The sequence below is a fragment of the Chenopodium quinoa genome, unplaced genomic scaffold (assembly GCF_001683475.1).
Source record: "Chenopodium quinoa cultivar QQ74 unplaced genomic scaffold, ASM168347v1, whole genome shotgun sequence".
In the NCBI taxonomy this organism is placed as follows: domain Eukaryota; kingdom Viridiplantae; phylum Streptophyta; class Magnoliopsida; order Caryophyllales; family Amaranthaceae; genus Chenopodium; species Chenopodium quinoa.
In genome coordinates, this window is record NW_018744041.1 from 249016 (window position 1) to 267825 (window position 18810).

The 18810-nt window shown below is 34.8% G+C and overlaps 1 protein-coding gene across 1 annotated transcript; it reads right to left on the reverse strand.

Annotated features, from left to right (window-relative positions):
• Positions 1-14876: 14876 nt before the first annotated feature.
• LOC110690587 lies at positions 14877-15627 on the reverse strand. Its single transcript, XM_021867447.1, has 3 exons — positions 15516-15627; positions 15177-15416; positions 14877-15093 (listed from the first exon to the last, which is right to left on the reverse strand). The coding sequence occupies exons 1-3, from the start codon at positions 15564-15566 to the stop codon at positions 14887-14889; spliced, it is 498 nt and encodes a 165-aa protein (XP_021723139.1). The 5' UTR covers positions 15567-15627; the 3' UTR covers positions 14877-14886.
• Between the last annotated feature and the right edge of the window lie 3183 nt (positions 15628-18810).

An 18810-nucleotide genomic window follows, 5' to 3' on the forward strand; every position in this document is an offset into this window, starting at 1 on the left:
TAAAAAAAATACAAAAGTTTAAGGTTATTTCAGATAATCACATTCGATTTTAGTACTTTTGATGACTAGATTTATTGTCACTCTATCTAACCAAGATCTTATTAACTAATCACAACTCTTATTAAAATTGAAAGACCAATTTTAGATGCTTAAAATAGTTACTCATCCAAAACATTACCTATTACATAACGATGTGATCCTGGTTTAGATTAAGAAACCCCCTTATGTTAAATTTATTTAGGGATCAAGAAAAAAAATACTTTAATATACTTAGTACGTACACAAAGAACACAACTAGGCGGTCCCACATGACTACTAGTTAGTCCCAAAATGTAACGCTACATATAAGTTTGGTTTTATTCATAGGACAATTATCCAAATTCATACACACAAGAATCCTAACAATTTCGTCTATTAATCCTATTGTTTGCAACGGATTTACCTTGTGTAGAACAAAACTCATAACCCTTAGAGAATACGTAAATTTTGCTTTTAGGTATCCCCAATTTAATTGTTGGTGTACCCAAAATTCGAATCTTATTAGTCAATTAGGATAATTGACAAAGATAAGACATGGTTAAAAAATATCAGAGGTGATCAATAGGAGGGGCGAGCCAGGCCGAGAGCAAAAGAATAAGTCATTCCTGGGGCCAAGACGGAATATATGTGTCCAAACTACTCGGACCATACAGGCTTTTCGGGCGAATTTCGGGCCCGGTAAAAAAATTTAACTAAAACTGCATTGAATTGATTTCCCTAGTCCACCCAATTTTAAAAAAATTTCGGGCCGGGCCATTCCGGGCGAAAAAAAACATTCTAAAACCCGCCAAAATCGGGTTGTGTTCTACTTGATCAGGTCTAAAACATAACCTTAAATGTACATATTACGTAACACATGGTTAAAACATATACTTGAATGTACGTAGCACGTAACAATAATTCTGGGTGAACTCAAAAGTTTATTTTTATTTGTTAATGTAAGACTTCTTGACTATGTTTTAGGTATGCCCAAATATAACTTAGGTATACCCAAATTGGAAATCATTTTATACACCCTGATGTGTTTTTAGCACTCTTGACTAGATTTATTACAGCTATATCTAATCAAGGTCTCTTTAGCTTAATCATAGTTCTTATTAAAATAAAAAGACTTATTTTAAATGCTAAAAATAGTTGCTTGGATAACATTATTACCTATTACATAACGATCCTTGTTTAGATTGAGATCCACTTATCTTAAATTTATTTAGGGATATGCGAAAATATATATCGTACTTATTATTGAATGTAAGTATGTAGTATGTAACAAAGAACAAAATTTGGCGGTCCCAAACCACAGCTAGTTAGTCCCAAAATAAATCGCTAAAGATTAGTTTGATTTTAATCAAATGATAGTTTTCAAAATTCATACACACAAGATTCCTATCAATTTCGATTATTAGTCTAATTATTCGCAACGGATTAATCTTGTATAGGAAAAAACTCACGACCCCTACAACAGAAATAAATTTTCTTTTAGATAACCCCAATTGGATTTTAGGCATACCCAAAATTCGAATGTAATAATTAGTAAGATAAGAATTGAATAACACATAGGGCATGTTCCGATTTATTGAATACAATTCCATTGAACTTAAAACTGAACTTAATGGAGCTGAACAAAACACGCCCATATATAGATTACGATATTAAATGTTTCCCAAATTTGGGTATACTTAAGTTATATTTGGATGTACCTAAAACGAAGTGGTTCAATTCTTTCCTTTTCTTTTTTTTTTTAATTTTTTTTTACGAATTATAGAAATATATGAATATTTTGTATAATCACATCCATTTTAGTACTCTTGACTAGATTTAATGTCACTCTATCCCACCAAGATCTAATTTGTATAATCATGGTTCTTATTATTAAAGTAGAAATCCCAAATTAAAATTAAATACTGGAAATAGTTACTCGCTAAAAACATTACCTTACACAACGATCCTTGTATAAATTGAGATTTTAAATTGGAGTAAATATTAAAATAAAATAAAAAAAATTATAGGTAAACTTAACTACTTAAAGGATAATTTGCATAGTTCAAAATTTAATTAGGCACCAATATTTTCACTATATCATATACCAAAGTGGTATAAAAAATGTTAAAAATATGAGAAAATTTATAATTGAACTGTCAAAATTAATAATTCATGTATTTATAATTCTATATATGACAAATTCAAAAATTCTATTATAAATGTCGCATACTGCTATGTACCACTAAAGCAGCATACTGCAGCATAGAGCTGTCAAATCGAGTATTCAAGTCTGGTTCAGGTCGGGTCATGTCAGGTTTCAGGTCAAATTCAAGTCGGATCATGTTGATTATTTTTACTTACAAGTCGGGTTGGGTCAAGTTCGATTCGGATTATGACAGAATTTATATTTTTTCGGTTTTAGTTCGTGTTTGATTCGAGTCAATTTTGGGTCGGGTAATGTTTTGGGTTCTGTTTGTGTCAAGTCGAGTTACAAACAAGTTTGCATCAGGTAAATTTTGGTCAGATGAAATTCAGGTCGGGTCAGACTTGGGTCAAATTTTAGTCAGGTAGGGTAAAGTCAAGTCAGATTTAATTTCAAACTTGAGTGATGCTAAATTATTAGGTCCATACGAGTCAAAATATGAATAGGATATTTTTTGGGGTCAATTTCAGATCGGGTCAATCGGGTTAGGTTTTGACGTCTCTAGGCTCGTGTGAAATATGAGTCAAGTTTGGTTGACTAGAACACAATAACAAAACAAGAACACCTTAAGCCAGATCGGGTCAAATTGAGGTTTGATAAACTAAATAACGAATGTGGATAAATTTTGATAGATTAAACCACAGTTAGATCATACTAAGTCAATTCTTGATTAATTAAATATATTATTTATTTTTTGTATTTTTTAAAACATTTTTAAACTTTAGCTAACAAATTCGCGTAAGATGTTGTATTATTTATTGAATTAATAAGACTATTCGATTGACCTTGGTTAAATATATATTAGCATAATCGGATACTATAAATGTATTCCTTTGTCATTGAAGACATATATGTAATTTTGCAACTTAACATTTGTTTACTATTAGAGCATGTTCATATTTATTAAATTTCAGTTCAGTTCAGTTCAGTTCATCTCCAATCAGTTCAGTTCAGCTCTAATCAGTTCCGTTCAGTTCAGCTCCTAATTTTCCCCTCTCATAAAATATTTATTTCAGCTCAATTCAGATTAGTTCAGTTCAGCTCCAATCAGTTCAGTTCAGTTTAGTTCAGCTCCAATCAGTTCAGTTCAGCTCAGTTTAGTAAATGTGAATAAAGTGATTTCAATTTTCCCGTAAAAAAAAGTGATTTCAATTAGTTGCCTTTTGAATTATTTCATTTATTTTTAAAATATTTCATCAATATTTTAAAATTGAAACTATAAGGCAAGCTATAACTTTATAAGCTCAAAATTACACTATTTATACACTGCAATAATTATGGAACCACTAATATATGATCAGTCATATTGAGAAAGTTGAGATACATATGGTACATTTTTAATTTACCAAATATGCAAATGTATTCAAGTGAATAAGCATATTATATTTTCGGGCTAGTAAAAATTATAAATAAGAAAATATCTTAAAAATAACTATCCAATTAGTAATTTTTGTAAGTGAAAAATTACCCAAATTTTTTTTTCAAACTACCCAACTTAAGAAAGGGATATTTTTTTTTGAAAGAATTAAAAAAAGGGATTCAAAATAAATGTAGAATTGGAAAAAAAAACAACGGTTTTTTTTAAAAAATAAGTGAAATAAAAAACTGAGTAAAATAATATAAATAAATGATTCTATGAATATTCAAATACATTATTTATATTTGAAAAAAAAAACATTTATACATGCTCAAAAAGTATGACATATAATTATTTATAACAGTACAAGTATATTTTTTGGTAAAAATATCCAATTAACGTAATTATAAGATTTTAACAAAATTTTGTAGGTATTGATATTTTTTGTGAAAATATCTTAAGTATAGATAAATGAAGATAAAATTTATCAAAAATAAAATAAAAAACCTAAATTATGCCTAACTTCCTTAAAAAAAATAAAAATCAAAAAAATCCCTTAATTCCTCAATTTACGCCTAACTAACTACAATTTTTTTTTTCCTTTTCAACCTCATTTCCCCCTTTTTTTTAATTTTTTATAGCTTTAAAGTCCTTCATCAATGGTGATTATGATTAAAAAAAACCCATCAAGTACAATTTTGGACTAATGATTATTGTATATGAACATGATACATTGCCTAAAGAATCTTATTTAACATTAAATTTTATTTGCCTAAAATAGGTACTCGTAATCAAATGTTTCAAAAAAAAATAAAAAAAATTGTTTGACAAGATTATTATTTAACAAAATAGTTGAATGTGAAATCCTATATTTAGGAATACAAAAGAATCAATATTAAAGCCTAGCTACTTGTCTACTTCACGTACAAAAAAAGAAATACGGAGTACAAAATAATCTTTTGATATCCTATTATATTTTCCTTGAATTAATTATACAAAGTCTAATAATTATCTAATAATTCAGCATTACATGTATAAGGAAATCGGGAATATCTATTTCCCTAAAAAATTCACCTAACAAAGGATTTTTGTAAAATAATAAAATATAACAATATTATTCATCTTCAACCTATAGTCATCTTAACTTCAACCTTTAGTCATAGTCATCTTCAACATAACATTTAACAATGGCGGATTGCTATTAAAAAAAAAATCGAATGAATCATGAAATTATATCAAAATCAAGCACAATATAATTTTGACTAATTAATATTGAAATAATTAGGCCAATTGACCATATTGGTATAAAAGTTAACACCCTTATGACAGATTGGTATAAAAGTTATTGCTGGCGGCATATTGGTATAAAAATTAACATGTGACGACATATTGGTATATAAGTCAACAAATTGCGACATTTACCCCTATTTTCTCGTCGGAGGATGTACGTATGATACACGCGCTTAATTTTAGTGCTAATAACTTTTATTTGACATTTTTTTTTACTTTTCTCTACTTTTTATATTAATTTAAAAAAATTATGAAGTAAAAATCCAAAAAAAAAAGTTGAAAGCCCAAAAGTGATGAGAAAGAAGCTAGGGGAAAACGAATAGGAAAGCTTGAGCAAAGGGATATAAGCTTGAATGTATTGAGGGCATTGGTCATTGAAGCATCACAAGGGTAGATTCTTCTTTTTTTTTAAAAAAAAAAAAAACTCATATATATATATATATATTCTTATTATATTGTTGATTTACAAAATTGAGGGTATAATTAAACAACTGAAGTAATAATAAAAGTTAGCGTCTACTAGTAATTGGTTTTGAAATTAAATAACTAATATTGAGATTTTGTTTATTGTTTATTAGTTCTTTGGGGTTTTATCGTTTGATTGATTTATCAAAGTTATTGTATTGGAAAAGAAGAGGGAAAAATTATTATTTGGTGCTGAATAAGTATATTATGACAATAAATAAGATTGCAAAAGTAATTAAAACAAAATTTTGATGTATACAACACGCTCTTTCATCCGAAGAAAAAATAGGGGTAAATGTCACAATTTGTTAATTTATATACCAATATGTCGCCACAAGTTAATTTTTATACCAATATGTCGCCGGCAATAACTTATATACCAATATGTCATAAGGGTGTTAACTTATATACCAATATGGTCAATTGGCCGAAATAATTATTATTCGAATCTTTAAATAAATTACTTTAACTTGATTATTATTAGAACTTTGAAGTTTTTATTGACTAATTCATCTTACACAATTAAGTGACGAAATCAAATTAAGTGATTTTTTGTACAATGATACAAATAATTAAATTGATTATAATCTATGAAATTAAACTAAATATAAGAATTTAATTAATTTGAATCAGAAGAATGAATGTGGTAGGTTGAACATGAAGGTTTTAGATGATACAGGTTGAAGATGAATATTTATTATTTGGAAGATATTATTCAATTTTATAAAAGAGAAAAAAAAAAAACCAAGCGTTTGAACAAATTAATTCAACCAAACAAGACTTAATGACTTGATGATTAGACTTGATGACTGTTTTTGAGATGTCGAATTGAACGCCTAGGATTAGTCAATTAACAAATAAACGGTTGAGATTTAATCTCTTATTATAGTCGACCATAGTCGTCCGTAGTCGACTACGCTAGAATTTATATATATATTGTTACAAATTTTCTTTCATACAATTTATAACAATTCTTTATATACCATAACATAGCAACATAAAGTTACACAAAAAAAAAAAAAAATGGCTTCATTTCTCCTCCAAACTGCTGCAATAACTCTTCTTCTTCACCCTGCCCTCTTTTTATAACCCAAGACTCCTCCAATAGCCGCGGCTCGCCTGTGAAGATCTCGACCCTTTTTCTAATTACGATCCTTCACACTTCATATATATCCCATTGAATTTTACTTTGATAATGTTAAATTTTGTGAATCTAAGGAGGAAGAAAAGTGAAGAAAGAGAGGGAAGCCATTAAAGTAGCTTGAGTTTTGGTCAGTAAAGAGAGATGAAGAAGAAAGAATAAAAGAGAGGAGAGAGAAAAAGAAAGTAGTGTATTATTATTCCAAAATGAATTACAACTTAGCTTTTTATACTACTGTACTAATCATAAAGCTTAAGCTAAATGACTAATGTTCTAAAACATAACAATCTTACAACTAGTAAAGCTTAGAGCTAAACTCTATATTCCAACACCCCCCCTCAAACTGAAAATGGTTAACCATTTTTAGTTTGAAGAAGCTAACAGGAGGGGAATAAAATGCAAAGAAAGCAAGGAAGAAAGCAAAGCCACAATCAAAGATGCGATGTATACAATCCCATGTAACTGAAGCCAATCATCGTCATCAACTCATAAGCAACATTCCAAGAATATGTATTTTGCTGAAGAGATGCCAATATCGATGCCAACTGAAACTATAAATTTGCTGAAACCTCAACCTTCATAGCACCATAATTGCACAAGTACCAACTCCCACAATACACACTAATGTATTCCAAATCAGTCGTATTTGGAACTAACCAAACAACGCCATCACCACAATACACAAACACCACCATATATCACAAATAGACCATCAAATTGATTTAATAGATGACCAAACCATATCAATCCTCCAAACCAGCCATAAACAACCAAACTTTCCAAATACACCAACTGTGTGACCACCAATCTCACGATACACCCATGTACCATCAACCAAACCTATCTCCACCAATATAACAACACATACACTATAGCTCCAATGTAAATGGAAAATAAGAGGAGAAAGAATCTGGAAGAGAATGTGTTTGGAAACTGAAAAAGAGAAGAAAGTGATCACAAAGGATTTGAAAATTTGACCTCTTCGGGTCTTTGAAGAAATGAGCCTCAATGGGTCTCACCAAAACTGATCACAAAGGATCACAAAACTGACCTTTTGGCCACAACAAAACTGACCACTATGGGTCTTGAAAATGACCATCTATTGGGTCTGAAAAATTGATCTCAATGGATCATAAAAGAAGGCCTCTATGGGCACAACAAAATGACCAACTATGGGTCTCAAAATTCAAAGCCTCTATGGGCAAATTAACTAGCCACTATGGGCAAAATCAAGCCACTGTGGGCAATCAACAATAATAGGGAATATGGAAAGGATAAAATATAGAAAATGAATGTGTTTAGAGGCTGAAAAATAGAAGGAAAATGATCATAAAGGATCTGAAAAATTATCAGAGAAAATATCAGAATAAAGAGAATCAAATCTCATAAGAGAAATAGAAATATCAGGAAGAAGAGAATTCAGGAACAAAATTCAGAGAAACAAGTCAGGGAAACAATTCAGAGCAATTCAGGGAAACAATTTCAGGGAAATTTCAGGAAAACTTCAACACACCAACACCCAACAATCAACAATCAATCAAAATATCACCATCACACTACTTTGAAACAATCCCAATGTAATTAACCCATGCAACATTCAACAACCAAATATACACCAAAAACAGTAAATCACCAAGCTAGCAAGAATTGATAACATGAGAATTATACCAGATCAAGAATGTGGGAAGTGATATTGAACCAAAACACACTCAACTTCCTTCAATCACCACCGAAGAAAAGAAAGCATAGACCCCAACGACAATCGTGACAACAACTCGCAGCAAATCCATCAACGACAGCGATGAAACACCACCAACAAGATTATCGAAGATACTAACAAAGAGAGAAAAGAACCCATAAACCGAACTTCATTGATGGCTTCAAAGAAATTCGGCGGCAAAACCCAGAAACTTCAATTTGAGACAATCTTTAACTTCTAAACCCAGAACATGAAACCCAGAAATTTGAGCAAAAATTTGAGCGATCGAAATTCTTCAAACCAGTCAAACTGAAGTTCGAATAACCTAAAATTGCAAACCCGTAATTCGATCGAAAAATTTCAAGAACGAAACATCCATAAAACCACCAAAAATTGATCAAATTTGCCAGAAATTGGTCGAAATTTCACAAATACAGAAGGTCGAACAAGCATCCCTCATACAATTTGTGGCTAATTGTTCAAATTCGAACAATAAAGAGTGAAAAATTGGAAGAACCCTAGAAATTTGGGTAAAATTCAAGAAACTAACAATTGATTGATTCTTGGTTAGAAAAACGAATTGTGAGTGAAATAGGAGAAAACCGGGCAAATCAAAAGCTCAAATTACCCAATTTCGAGCCCAATGTGAACAAAATTCGAGCGTAAAATTTTTGGAACAAAAAATGAATTGGGGATTTTTAATTGAACAAAATTTTGCGAAATTTGGAGCTAGGATCGTTCCCGCTCTGATACCATGTTAAATTTTGTGAATCTAAGGAGGAAGAAAAGTGAAGAAAGAGAGGGAAGCCATTAAAGTAGCTTGAGTTTTGGTCAGTAAAGAGAGATGAAGAAGAAAGAGTAAAAGAGAGGAGAGAGTAAAAGAAAGTAGTGTATTATTATTCCAAAATGAAATACAACTTAGCTTTTTATACTATTGTACTAATTATAAAGCTTAAGCTAAATGACTAATGTTCTAAAACATAACAATCTTACAACTAGTAAAGCTTAGTAGCACTCTATATTCCAACAGATAAGGTCGCCACCACCTGCAACAAACCATTGAGGTGGTGGGTAGCCCCTAGCGATGCCAACGACAAATCGTACGTGATTGTCGGTACTAACGGGCCATTCAAGCCTACTTATTCATTCCATATTGAAGAAAATAAATATGCTAAGGGTATCTATTTTATTAAGTTTTGTCACACAATCGAGTCCGAAATCTTAAGGGTTTCGGCTATGGAGTGTAAGGATGTTACTCTTCTTGATGATGGAAAATTGGGAGTCACCGAGAATAGCCCTTTTCCTTTTGTGTTTAAGAAATATTCTCCAAAGAAGATTACCTCTTATGTTAATTATTAGGTTTGTCACTTTTGTATGTGTATGTGTATGTGTACGTGTGGCTATAGTATATGCATGAATAAACTTCTCCTCTATTGATAAAATAAAAAAGTTAGATGTGTTTTGAGGGTATATCCCTCAGTTACTGCCTTTAAAAGTGAAATGCTTGCTAGCATATACGAGAGTAAGTTAATGAATACGAAAATCATTTGAAGATTAATACAAAACAGAAAATGAAATATAAAAAGAGGTACAATTAACATTATTCATTGAAGGATTGCACAAACTAAGGCTCAGTATGGTTCACTAGTAGAAAAAACGCATTAGGCAGCGGTTCAAACACGGTGCCATAGGGTTTAATAGGCACCGGTTAACCGGTGCCATAGGGTGGAATAGGCACCGGTTAACCGGTGCCTAATACTGCTCTCCCGCCATTTTTTTTTGGGTGGTGGATAGTTTAGACACCGGTTCCTGCCTAACCGGTGCCTTTTGTATAATTTTATTTTTTTTCGTTTTTTTTTCCATCGTGCAATAATATTTTTTTAAAAAAACCTGCAATAATAATACCCTGTAATTCCAGCAATTATATTAAATATAATAATTAATAATTTTATTATTATAGTAACTAATAATAATATTATTAATTATTATATACAAAAATAATATTAGATACAAGAATTCAATTATATATATATAGATATAAATATTCCCAAACGCAATACAAAAAAAAAAAAGTTGCTTACATATACAAATAATAGTAAGTACACATATATAATGAATAATAAGTTATATATAGTTCAAAAGTTAATAACATAAATAATTTACAATTACAATGTATGCCATTTACATGTTGAAGGTGATGAAAGACGCCAACATGTCACGAACTTCATTAAGCTCCTTGATTGTCAACGGACCATCCTTTTGGACCTTGCAAAACTTGAAATACAAAAACATTATTTTAAAAATAATTAATTAGGCAAAAAATATGTATTTTATCAAATATTACCTATACGACTTCTATATAGCCCATTTACTACATTACTTATCAAATGAACTATTTCTTTCTCATAACATTTCAATATTGGATAGTTGTATGTGTGTAAGCCCTAAAATTGTATAGGAGAGCATTTTATTAAGGTTTATGACGGTTTATACCCAAAATGGCCCGAATATGGCCTATATGACCTTACTTTGCCCATTTCCTACATTTCTTATTAAATGAACTTTATTTATCTCATAACATGTCCATATTATCTAGTTATAGGTGTATAAGGAAAGAAATCACATCAAAAGAGCATATTAACACAAAATGGCCCTAATATGGCCCATATGACTTCTATTAAACCCATTTTCTACCTTTCTTGTGAAATAGCCTTTTTGTTTCTCATAACATGTCATTGTTGGATAATATTAGGTGTCTAAGGCTAGAAATCACATCAATATAGCATTTCAAGAAGTTTAACAACGCATTTTACTCAACATGGCCCAAATAGGGCTTATATGACTTCTATGTAGCCCATTTTCTACATTACTTATCAAATGAACTATTTTCTTTCTTATAACGTGTCAATGTTGGGTAGTTGTATGTGTGTAAGCCCTAAAATTGTATAGGAGAGCATTTTATTAAGGTTTACGACGCTTTTTACTCAAAATGGCCCGAATATGGGCCTGTATGACCTTACTTTGCCCATTTCCTACATTTCTTATTAAATGAACTTTATTTATCTCATAACATGTCAATATTATCTAGTTAATATGTGTATAAGGAAAGAAATCACATCAAAAGAGCATATTAACACAAAATGGCCCTAACATGGCCCATATGACTTCTATTCAGCCCATTTTCTACCTTTCTTGTGAAATAGCTTTTTTGTTTCTCATAACATGCCATTGTTGGGTAATATTAAGTGTCTAAGGCGTGAAATCACATCAATATAGCATTTCAAGAAGTTTTAGGGCTTACCTCATCAAGCTGTTGAGTGTCCGTACAATGAGTCACAATGTCAAGCATGAATCTCATCACATACAAAGCACAATCAAATCCATTCTCTTGTTGTGCGCACTAGCATATGACAAACAAATCACATCAGTGAAACATGCAAAGGAAATGAGCAAATATTTACTACCATAGATTTTCAAGATAATCACAATAATATCATGTAAATTACCAACGGTGTCTTCCATGTTGGACCCTTTGGAGCACGACAATGTAGCTTCTTCACAACACTGTAGTATAAAAAAATACAATCAAATTTGATTAGTCGTATGATTACTAAATTAGTTATTATTAGCAATAATCATCACTATAAGTTGCTATATATATTTACTTTTGCAATATAGACTTCACGAGCCACTTCTCCGATGATCGAGCTGAATCAAGGTGATAAATTGTGTTAGTGGGATTACAAATCACCATGAGGCTCCAATGCTCCCTACATAAGTTCACAATAGACAAGGTAATTAATATTTAGGAGTCAACATATAATGAGGCCAAATCGATTGAATTTGACATGGTTAGTCATACTCTCTATAACATGGGGCGAATATGAACTTGTCTCCCGCACGCGTTGATTCCCTTATACTCTGTTCAACATAGTACAACACGTCATGGGGGTTGCCTATGATTTTAGTAGTGGATAACTGCTCGGGGCATAACCACCCAACTTTACAAGGAGAATCAGTGTCAGTTAAGTGCTCCTGTAATGCTCTGCATGCATGAACATTGATTAATTTATCAGATGTAGGATAATCACCATCAATTTTAATAACTTGAAAAAAGTATGAACTTTATGTGGGCATTGAAGTACCTCATGAATGTTTGAATGAGGGAATGTTAAGCTTTGCACCACGTAGAAATTCCTTCACATCTTCTTTGCTGATCCATGCAATTGCATCCTCATCATAGTGGAACATTGCCTTAGGAAGTGCAACTTCCATGGGATCGACCAAATGACAAGCACGGTTGTGAAGAAAGGTCATGTCAGTAGAGAGCGATTGAAGAACAATGTCTTCAGCAATTGGAGTAGGTGGCACGGGTGAACCTTTCGAAGAGTGCAACTTCGACGCTTGTTCACTCTTGGACTGTTGTTCACTAAGCTTCTTCTTAGGTTGATCAATTCTTTTAGGCTTCTCCACCCTCTTTCTCTTTGAAGTTTTGATTCCATTGGAAATCTGAAATAGTTTGAGAAATAATAAGTTTCAACTCACAATCACTTATAATAGCCAAGTGAGTAGCCATTTCGGGTCAAAATGGCTTTTTTTGTTGAATTGGACCCAAAAACTTAGAACTTAGCGATTTTTATGTAATTTCAAATGACAAACACTTATAAATATGTGATTATGAGTTGTTTTGAGATGCAAGGAGATTATAAGTTGAGAAATGAAGAAAATAGTCAAGTGAGTAGCCATTTCGACTCGAATTGGCTTTTTTTTGATGAATTTGACCCAAAAACTTAGAACTTGTCGATTTTTATATAATTTCAAATGACAAAAACTTATAAATATGTAATTATGAGTTGTTTTGAGATGCAAGGAGTTTATAAATTGAGAAATGAAGAAAATAGGCAAGTGAGTAGCCATTTCGGGTCAAAATGGCTTTTTTTGATGAATTGGACCAAAAAACTTAGAACTTGGCGATTTTTATGTAATTTCAAATGACAAACACTTATAAATATGTAATTATGAGTTTTTTTGAGATGCAAGGAGCTTAATTTTTTTTTTTTAAAATGCAACGGCAGCCGCACCGGGACACCCGAGGGAGGCGCCCCCGCTGTTGGAACAGTGAAGGCAGCCCGTGCCGAGGCCATAGCAGCCCCGACAGGTGGCTGCCAAGGCTGTAGCAGCCACGGCAGGTGGCTGCCAGTCTGCTGCAGCCTTGGCAGCAGCCTGCCTGGGCCATAGCAGCTCCGGCAGGTGGCTGCCAAGGCTGTAGCAGCACCTGCCGAGGCTGCAGCAGCCATGGCAGCCACCTGTCGAGGCTGCAACAGCCCAGGAAGGCTGCTGCCAAGGCTGCAGCAGACTGGCAGCCACCTGTCGTGGCTGCTACAGCCTTGGCAGCCACCTGTCGGGGCTGCTATGGCCTCGGCACGAGCTGCCTTCGCTGTTCCAATAGCGGGGGCGCCTCCCTCGGGTGTCCCGGTGCGGCGGAAGTTGCTTATTTTTTTTTAAAAAAAAAAAATTTGAACAAGGCAGTAATTTCAAATGACAAACACTTATAAATATGTGATTATGAGTTGTTTTGAGATGCAAGTAGTTTAAAAGTTGAGAAATGAAGAAAATAGTCAAGTGAGTAGCTAATTTACCTCTTTATTAATCAACTTCACCCATGCACGTGGCCAATCAACGAAGCTACCTACAGCTTGCCAAAGTGTTGTTATCTCAACCTCCTCTATCGGTACGGGTAGTGGGATGTATTCGAACCCCGCAACCACTGAATCGATCCCAACCGAGTAATGATGTGGCCCCGCCGTAGCACCCGTCGTCGGTTGGGCACTAACATACGCCACCAAACTCAACACGGTACTATTTGCATGCCCCGGGGCTAGAAGTGCACACCGGGTGTCTTCCTAAACAAGTATATATATAAAAAGAAGATAGTTAAGTAGGACTTTTACAACAGCATAGATATAACAAAATTCATTAAGGTAGAGGGTTACAAATTTCCTTTAACCCTGGAAATTCATGCGGTGTTGGATTTTCAAGCTCCCTCGAGTCCGCATGTGTAGGAGTAGGAACCTACAACAGTACATCAATCATTGCACCTAAAATCTCAATTAACTCGGTATTTTAAAACTTTTAATAACCCAGTTGATTTTACCTGAGGTGGAACATCTTCACCACGTATCTCATCTCCTCCATGTCTATAACCTTCTCCTTGTCGTTTTGGTTCAGAACATGAGTCGACCGGGGTACGAGTGAGAAACGGCAAAGTCGGTAAGTTCATCAGCTTCGCCCAAGCATTCAATTCACCAACTAACTCGTTGCGTACTTGTTCCTTAATTGATGCCACCTTGGCATCCAACTCCCCCGGCGAGTTAACACTGGCTCGAGATGTACCCGATTTTGTGTATTCGGGACCCATCACCTTATTCCATCCAAGCAATGACCCTCCCGAACCTACTACTCGTCCTGGATGGTATGGCCTTCCCAAAGCCATGGTGAAAGGGTCATTCTCAACACTTGGTTCAAATTTGCCCTCCACCATCTCTTGAGTGTGCTCAAGCTATAGCATAAGGAAAAATGAGGTCAGTAAAACAGTTAATGGTTAGATGCAAAAGTGACTTAATTTCAATAATTCATAGGTAAATTACTAGCTTATCCGCCAGTTTTTTGGCTTCCGGACCCTTGATGAACCATTTTCCGGTTTTCTTATCAAACTAATGGAGAGAACAAAAGAAATCACCGGCACGACTCACCAAGGTAGTGATCGTGGAACTAGAGGGTTCCTTCGATGCCACTAGAAGCGCTTTAGGGTATAAACCCAAAGCGGCCCACTCAGGTCTCTTTTCAGCAAAAGTCTTAGGACCCATACGATGGACGTATTCCTTCTTTTCTGCATTCGCTTGATTTTGCTCTCGAAGTTCCTACAAAACAAAAAATGTTAGTCTCATTAATACAAAAAGTGTCAAGCTATTATTCAATTGACATCAGATTTACACAAACTTACAATGGCTTTCTTTTGACTCTTCATTCTAACGAACTCTTCCCAATCATCTTTTGACACGGTCGGCCATATTTTCCACGGGAGACGGTTATCCTCTTTGGCATTCTTCTTCTTTGTTTGCACCTTCTTCTTCTTATGGATCCACCGATTAGTCAACTTGGTCTTAAAGCCTCTGAATCTTTCCCCTAATAAAGAGACAAACACCCTTTTCTTCTCGGGATCATTAGGAATAGAAAACTGCCTCTGCAAGCACAAATTAAAACCGATTATTGGTTTCTATTTAAAAACAATCATAAGGTTAAGGTATCTTAAATTGTCTAAATGTGCCAAAAACACACTTACCCTTGTATCATCCCAAAATGCTTGAATCAAACCCGGAGGTACTTGCCGCATTACAAGTGTAATGGGGATTTTCCGCGAACATAAGCCAACTTGATTAGCATATTGTCGACGCCATTTGGGCCCGGGTTGGCCTTTGTTGTCATACTTCAAGACCATGGGACCGTCCGGTTTCTTAAAGCTTTTCGTCGGACTCCTTGTTTTTCTTTCAGCTGGTGCCTTTTCCCCCCCTCCACCACCTGTGTTGTTTTCATCTTGTCCTTGGCCTTGACTTTCAGGAGTCGGGTTCTCACCAACCATCTCACATGCTGTATTTTCAATGGCCGGTGCACGTTCAGCTGACATTTCAAAATCGTCAAGCCTACGCTCGAACTCATCTTGAGCCTGATCCTCTGGCTCACCCAAGTCATCCTCCTTATTCACATCATAAGGAGCATCACTACCATCGGAGTCGTCATCCTCGTACTCGTCCTCATACTCATCATCGTCAATGTCCTCTACCAAACGAGGATCATGATCGTCCGCCATGAGATATAAGCACCTGTCAAAGCAATCATAAAACAATATTAGTGTATAGTAAAGTATATGCATGATAGTTATTATGGTTATGTAGAAGCTATTTTAGCCATTTTCACCTACTTATTACGGTCCTATAACCTTGTATATGCATGATAATGAGTCCAAAATGCCAATTTCAATCTACATATGGAAAATAGTTTGTTAGAATGAATAAATGTTAGTTCATACACAAAACAAAGGAGTTGGGTTAAGTAGAAGCTATTTATGCCAGTTTCACCTACTTATGGTCCTATAACCTTGTATATGCATGATAATGAGTACACTTAGGCAATTTCAAACTACAAATATATCATTTTCGCCTACTTATGCTCCTATATACATGATAACTAAACTATATTTGCGATGAAACCATTACTAACTTTTAATCAAGCTACCTCATTCTGAAATTCCTTCGTTGTTGTCTGATCGCATATAACCTTCTTCGTTGTATATTTCATTTAGAACTCCAGGTCTAGGAACAGTGAAAGGTGTTGAATCATCAAACGCATCATATTCTTCCTCATCCTCAACATCTCCAATGCCTAGGATTCTTCTTTTGCCAGCTAGCACTATAGACCATTTTGAATCCATTGGGTCAGTTACGTAGAACACTTGCTTATCTTGAGATGCAAGGATAAATGGTTCCGCACTATCATTCAAGTGGCCAAGATATACAAGAGTAAAGTCCTCATGTTTGACGTTTCGCCTGATATTATCAACCCACTTACACTTGAAAAGAGCAACCGTGAAGTCACAATAATCAAGCTCCCATATTTCTTGAATTCGACCATAGTATGACAACTCTGCATCGACAGGTGATTTATCCTTAGAACTTGCAAACTCCCTTGACGATGCCACAAGAGTTACACCACTGTTTTGGGTGGAGGAAGATTTCAAATCACGAGCCTTGGTCCAAAAAGTGTACCCATTGATGTCATATCCCTCAAATGAACGGACATCATCCTAGGACCGTACGCAAGCCACCGTACTGTATCGGTCACATTAGTATCATTCAATCCACTCATTACTCGTTCACAAAACCAATCAACAAATTTCTTATTATGCAACTGCATAAGTGCCCTTTCACCTTTGGATGGAAATTCGGCACGCAAACAAGCCATGTGCTCGTCTAAATATGGGTGCACATCTGAAACATGGTGCAACACATAAAGGTGTGCTTGTAAGAACTGATCTCGGTCTGGTGACATTCGTTTCGACCCAATTGTGCCATGACCATCAAGTCTACCTTCATGTCGAGAAGTAGAAAGACCAATATGTTGAGCAAGGGCTATGTAGTCCGCCACAAAGTTACCTATCTCCTCACCCACTGTCCCTTGCATTATACTTCCTTCAGGGTGAGCTCGGTTCCGTACTTTATCTTGTAATGTACCCATGTGTCTTTCAAAAGGGTAGCACCACCTCATGAACACTGGACCGCACAACTTAATCTCACGCACCAAATGAAGAACTAGATGAACCATTATGTCAAAAAATGAGGGTGGGAAATACATCTCAAATTTGCACAAAGTCACAACCACATTAGCTTGCAAAGCATCTGGTGTACAAGGATCAAGAACTTTGCTACAAATTGTATTGAAAAACGAACAAAGGCTTGTAATCGCTTCCCTCACGTGTTTTGGTAGAATACCACGGATTGCAATCGGTAGGAATACTTGCATCATAATGTGACAATCATGGGATTTCATACTTGTCAGCTTCAATTCTCCATTTAAGGTTACAAATCTTTTCATGTTAGATGAGTACCCTGATGGAACCTTAATGTCGTACAAACATGCACAAAACATACGTTTCTCTACCCTTGACAATGTATAGCAAGCCGGGGGTAAATAATTCTTTTCATCCTTCCCTTTACCCTTAACTTTCTTCTTTGACGCATCTTTGGCCTTTCCCTTTCCCTTGCTCTTCTCCTTCCCTTTTTTCGAAACACTTTCATCTTCTATTCTCGGCTCCTTTCCCTTTCTGACCTTTTCTTGAGGCCATAATTCTGGACAAATCCCCATCTCTTGCAAATCTAACCGTGCACCCTTTCCTTCCTTTGTTTTGCCTGGGATATTCATAAGCGTCCCCAAAAGAGCATCACACACATTCTTCTCTATATGCATCACATCAAGACAATGCCTAACGTCATGTTTTCTCCAGTACGGCAGCTTCCAAAAGATTGATTCTTTCTTAAACAGAGCAGCTGAGACCACAATTTTTTCTGATTTTCCAAACACCGTTTGTGTCCCTTTCACCCGAGCACTAATCTCAGCACCAGTCAATGGTCTAGGCGCAGTATCCTCTTCCACGGTTCCATCGAAAGCCTTTTTCTGCCTACGGTACGGGTGATCACGCCTAAGGAACCTTCGAGTCCGTAGGTACACATCTTTGTGAGAATGAGTCAGGTATACGCTTGATGTGTCATCAATACATATGGGGAATGCTTTTTTCCCTTTGACCTTGTACCCACACAAGTTGCCATATGCAGGGAAGTCATTGATGGTCCACATAAGGGCTGCACGCAATGTGAACATCTCGTTCTGATGAGCATCGAAAACGGAAACCCCTTCGTCCCACATCTTTCTCAAGTCGTCAATAAGCGGCGCAAGGTAAACATCTATGTCGTTTCCAGGTTGCTTAGGACCAGTTATTAGCAATGAAAGCATTACATACTTACGTTTCATGCACAGCCAAGGAGGCAAATTATAAATCACTAAAAGTACCGGCCATGTGCTGTGTT

Bases quoted from the DNA above. Each gene is read 5' to 3' on its own strand.
- LOC110690587 (XM_021867447.1), bottom strand. From the start codon at position 15,566: ATGCGGCAAGTACCTCCGGGTTTGATTCAAGCATTTTGGGATGATACA. The intron at 15,417-15,515 runs GTAAGTGTGTTT...TTGTGCTTGCAG, and splicing joins CATTTTGGGATGATACAAGG to AGGCAGTTTTCTATTCCTAA. The intron at 15,094-15,176 runs GTAAGTTTGTGT...TTTGTTTTGTAG, and splicing joins AGAGTCAAAAGAAAGCCATT to GAACTTCGAGAGCAAAATCA.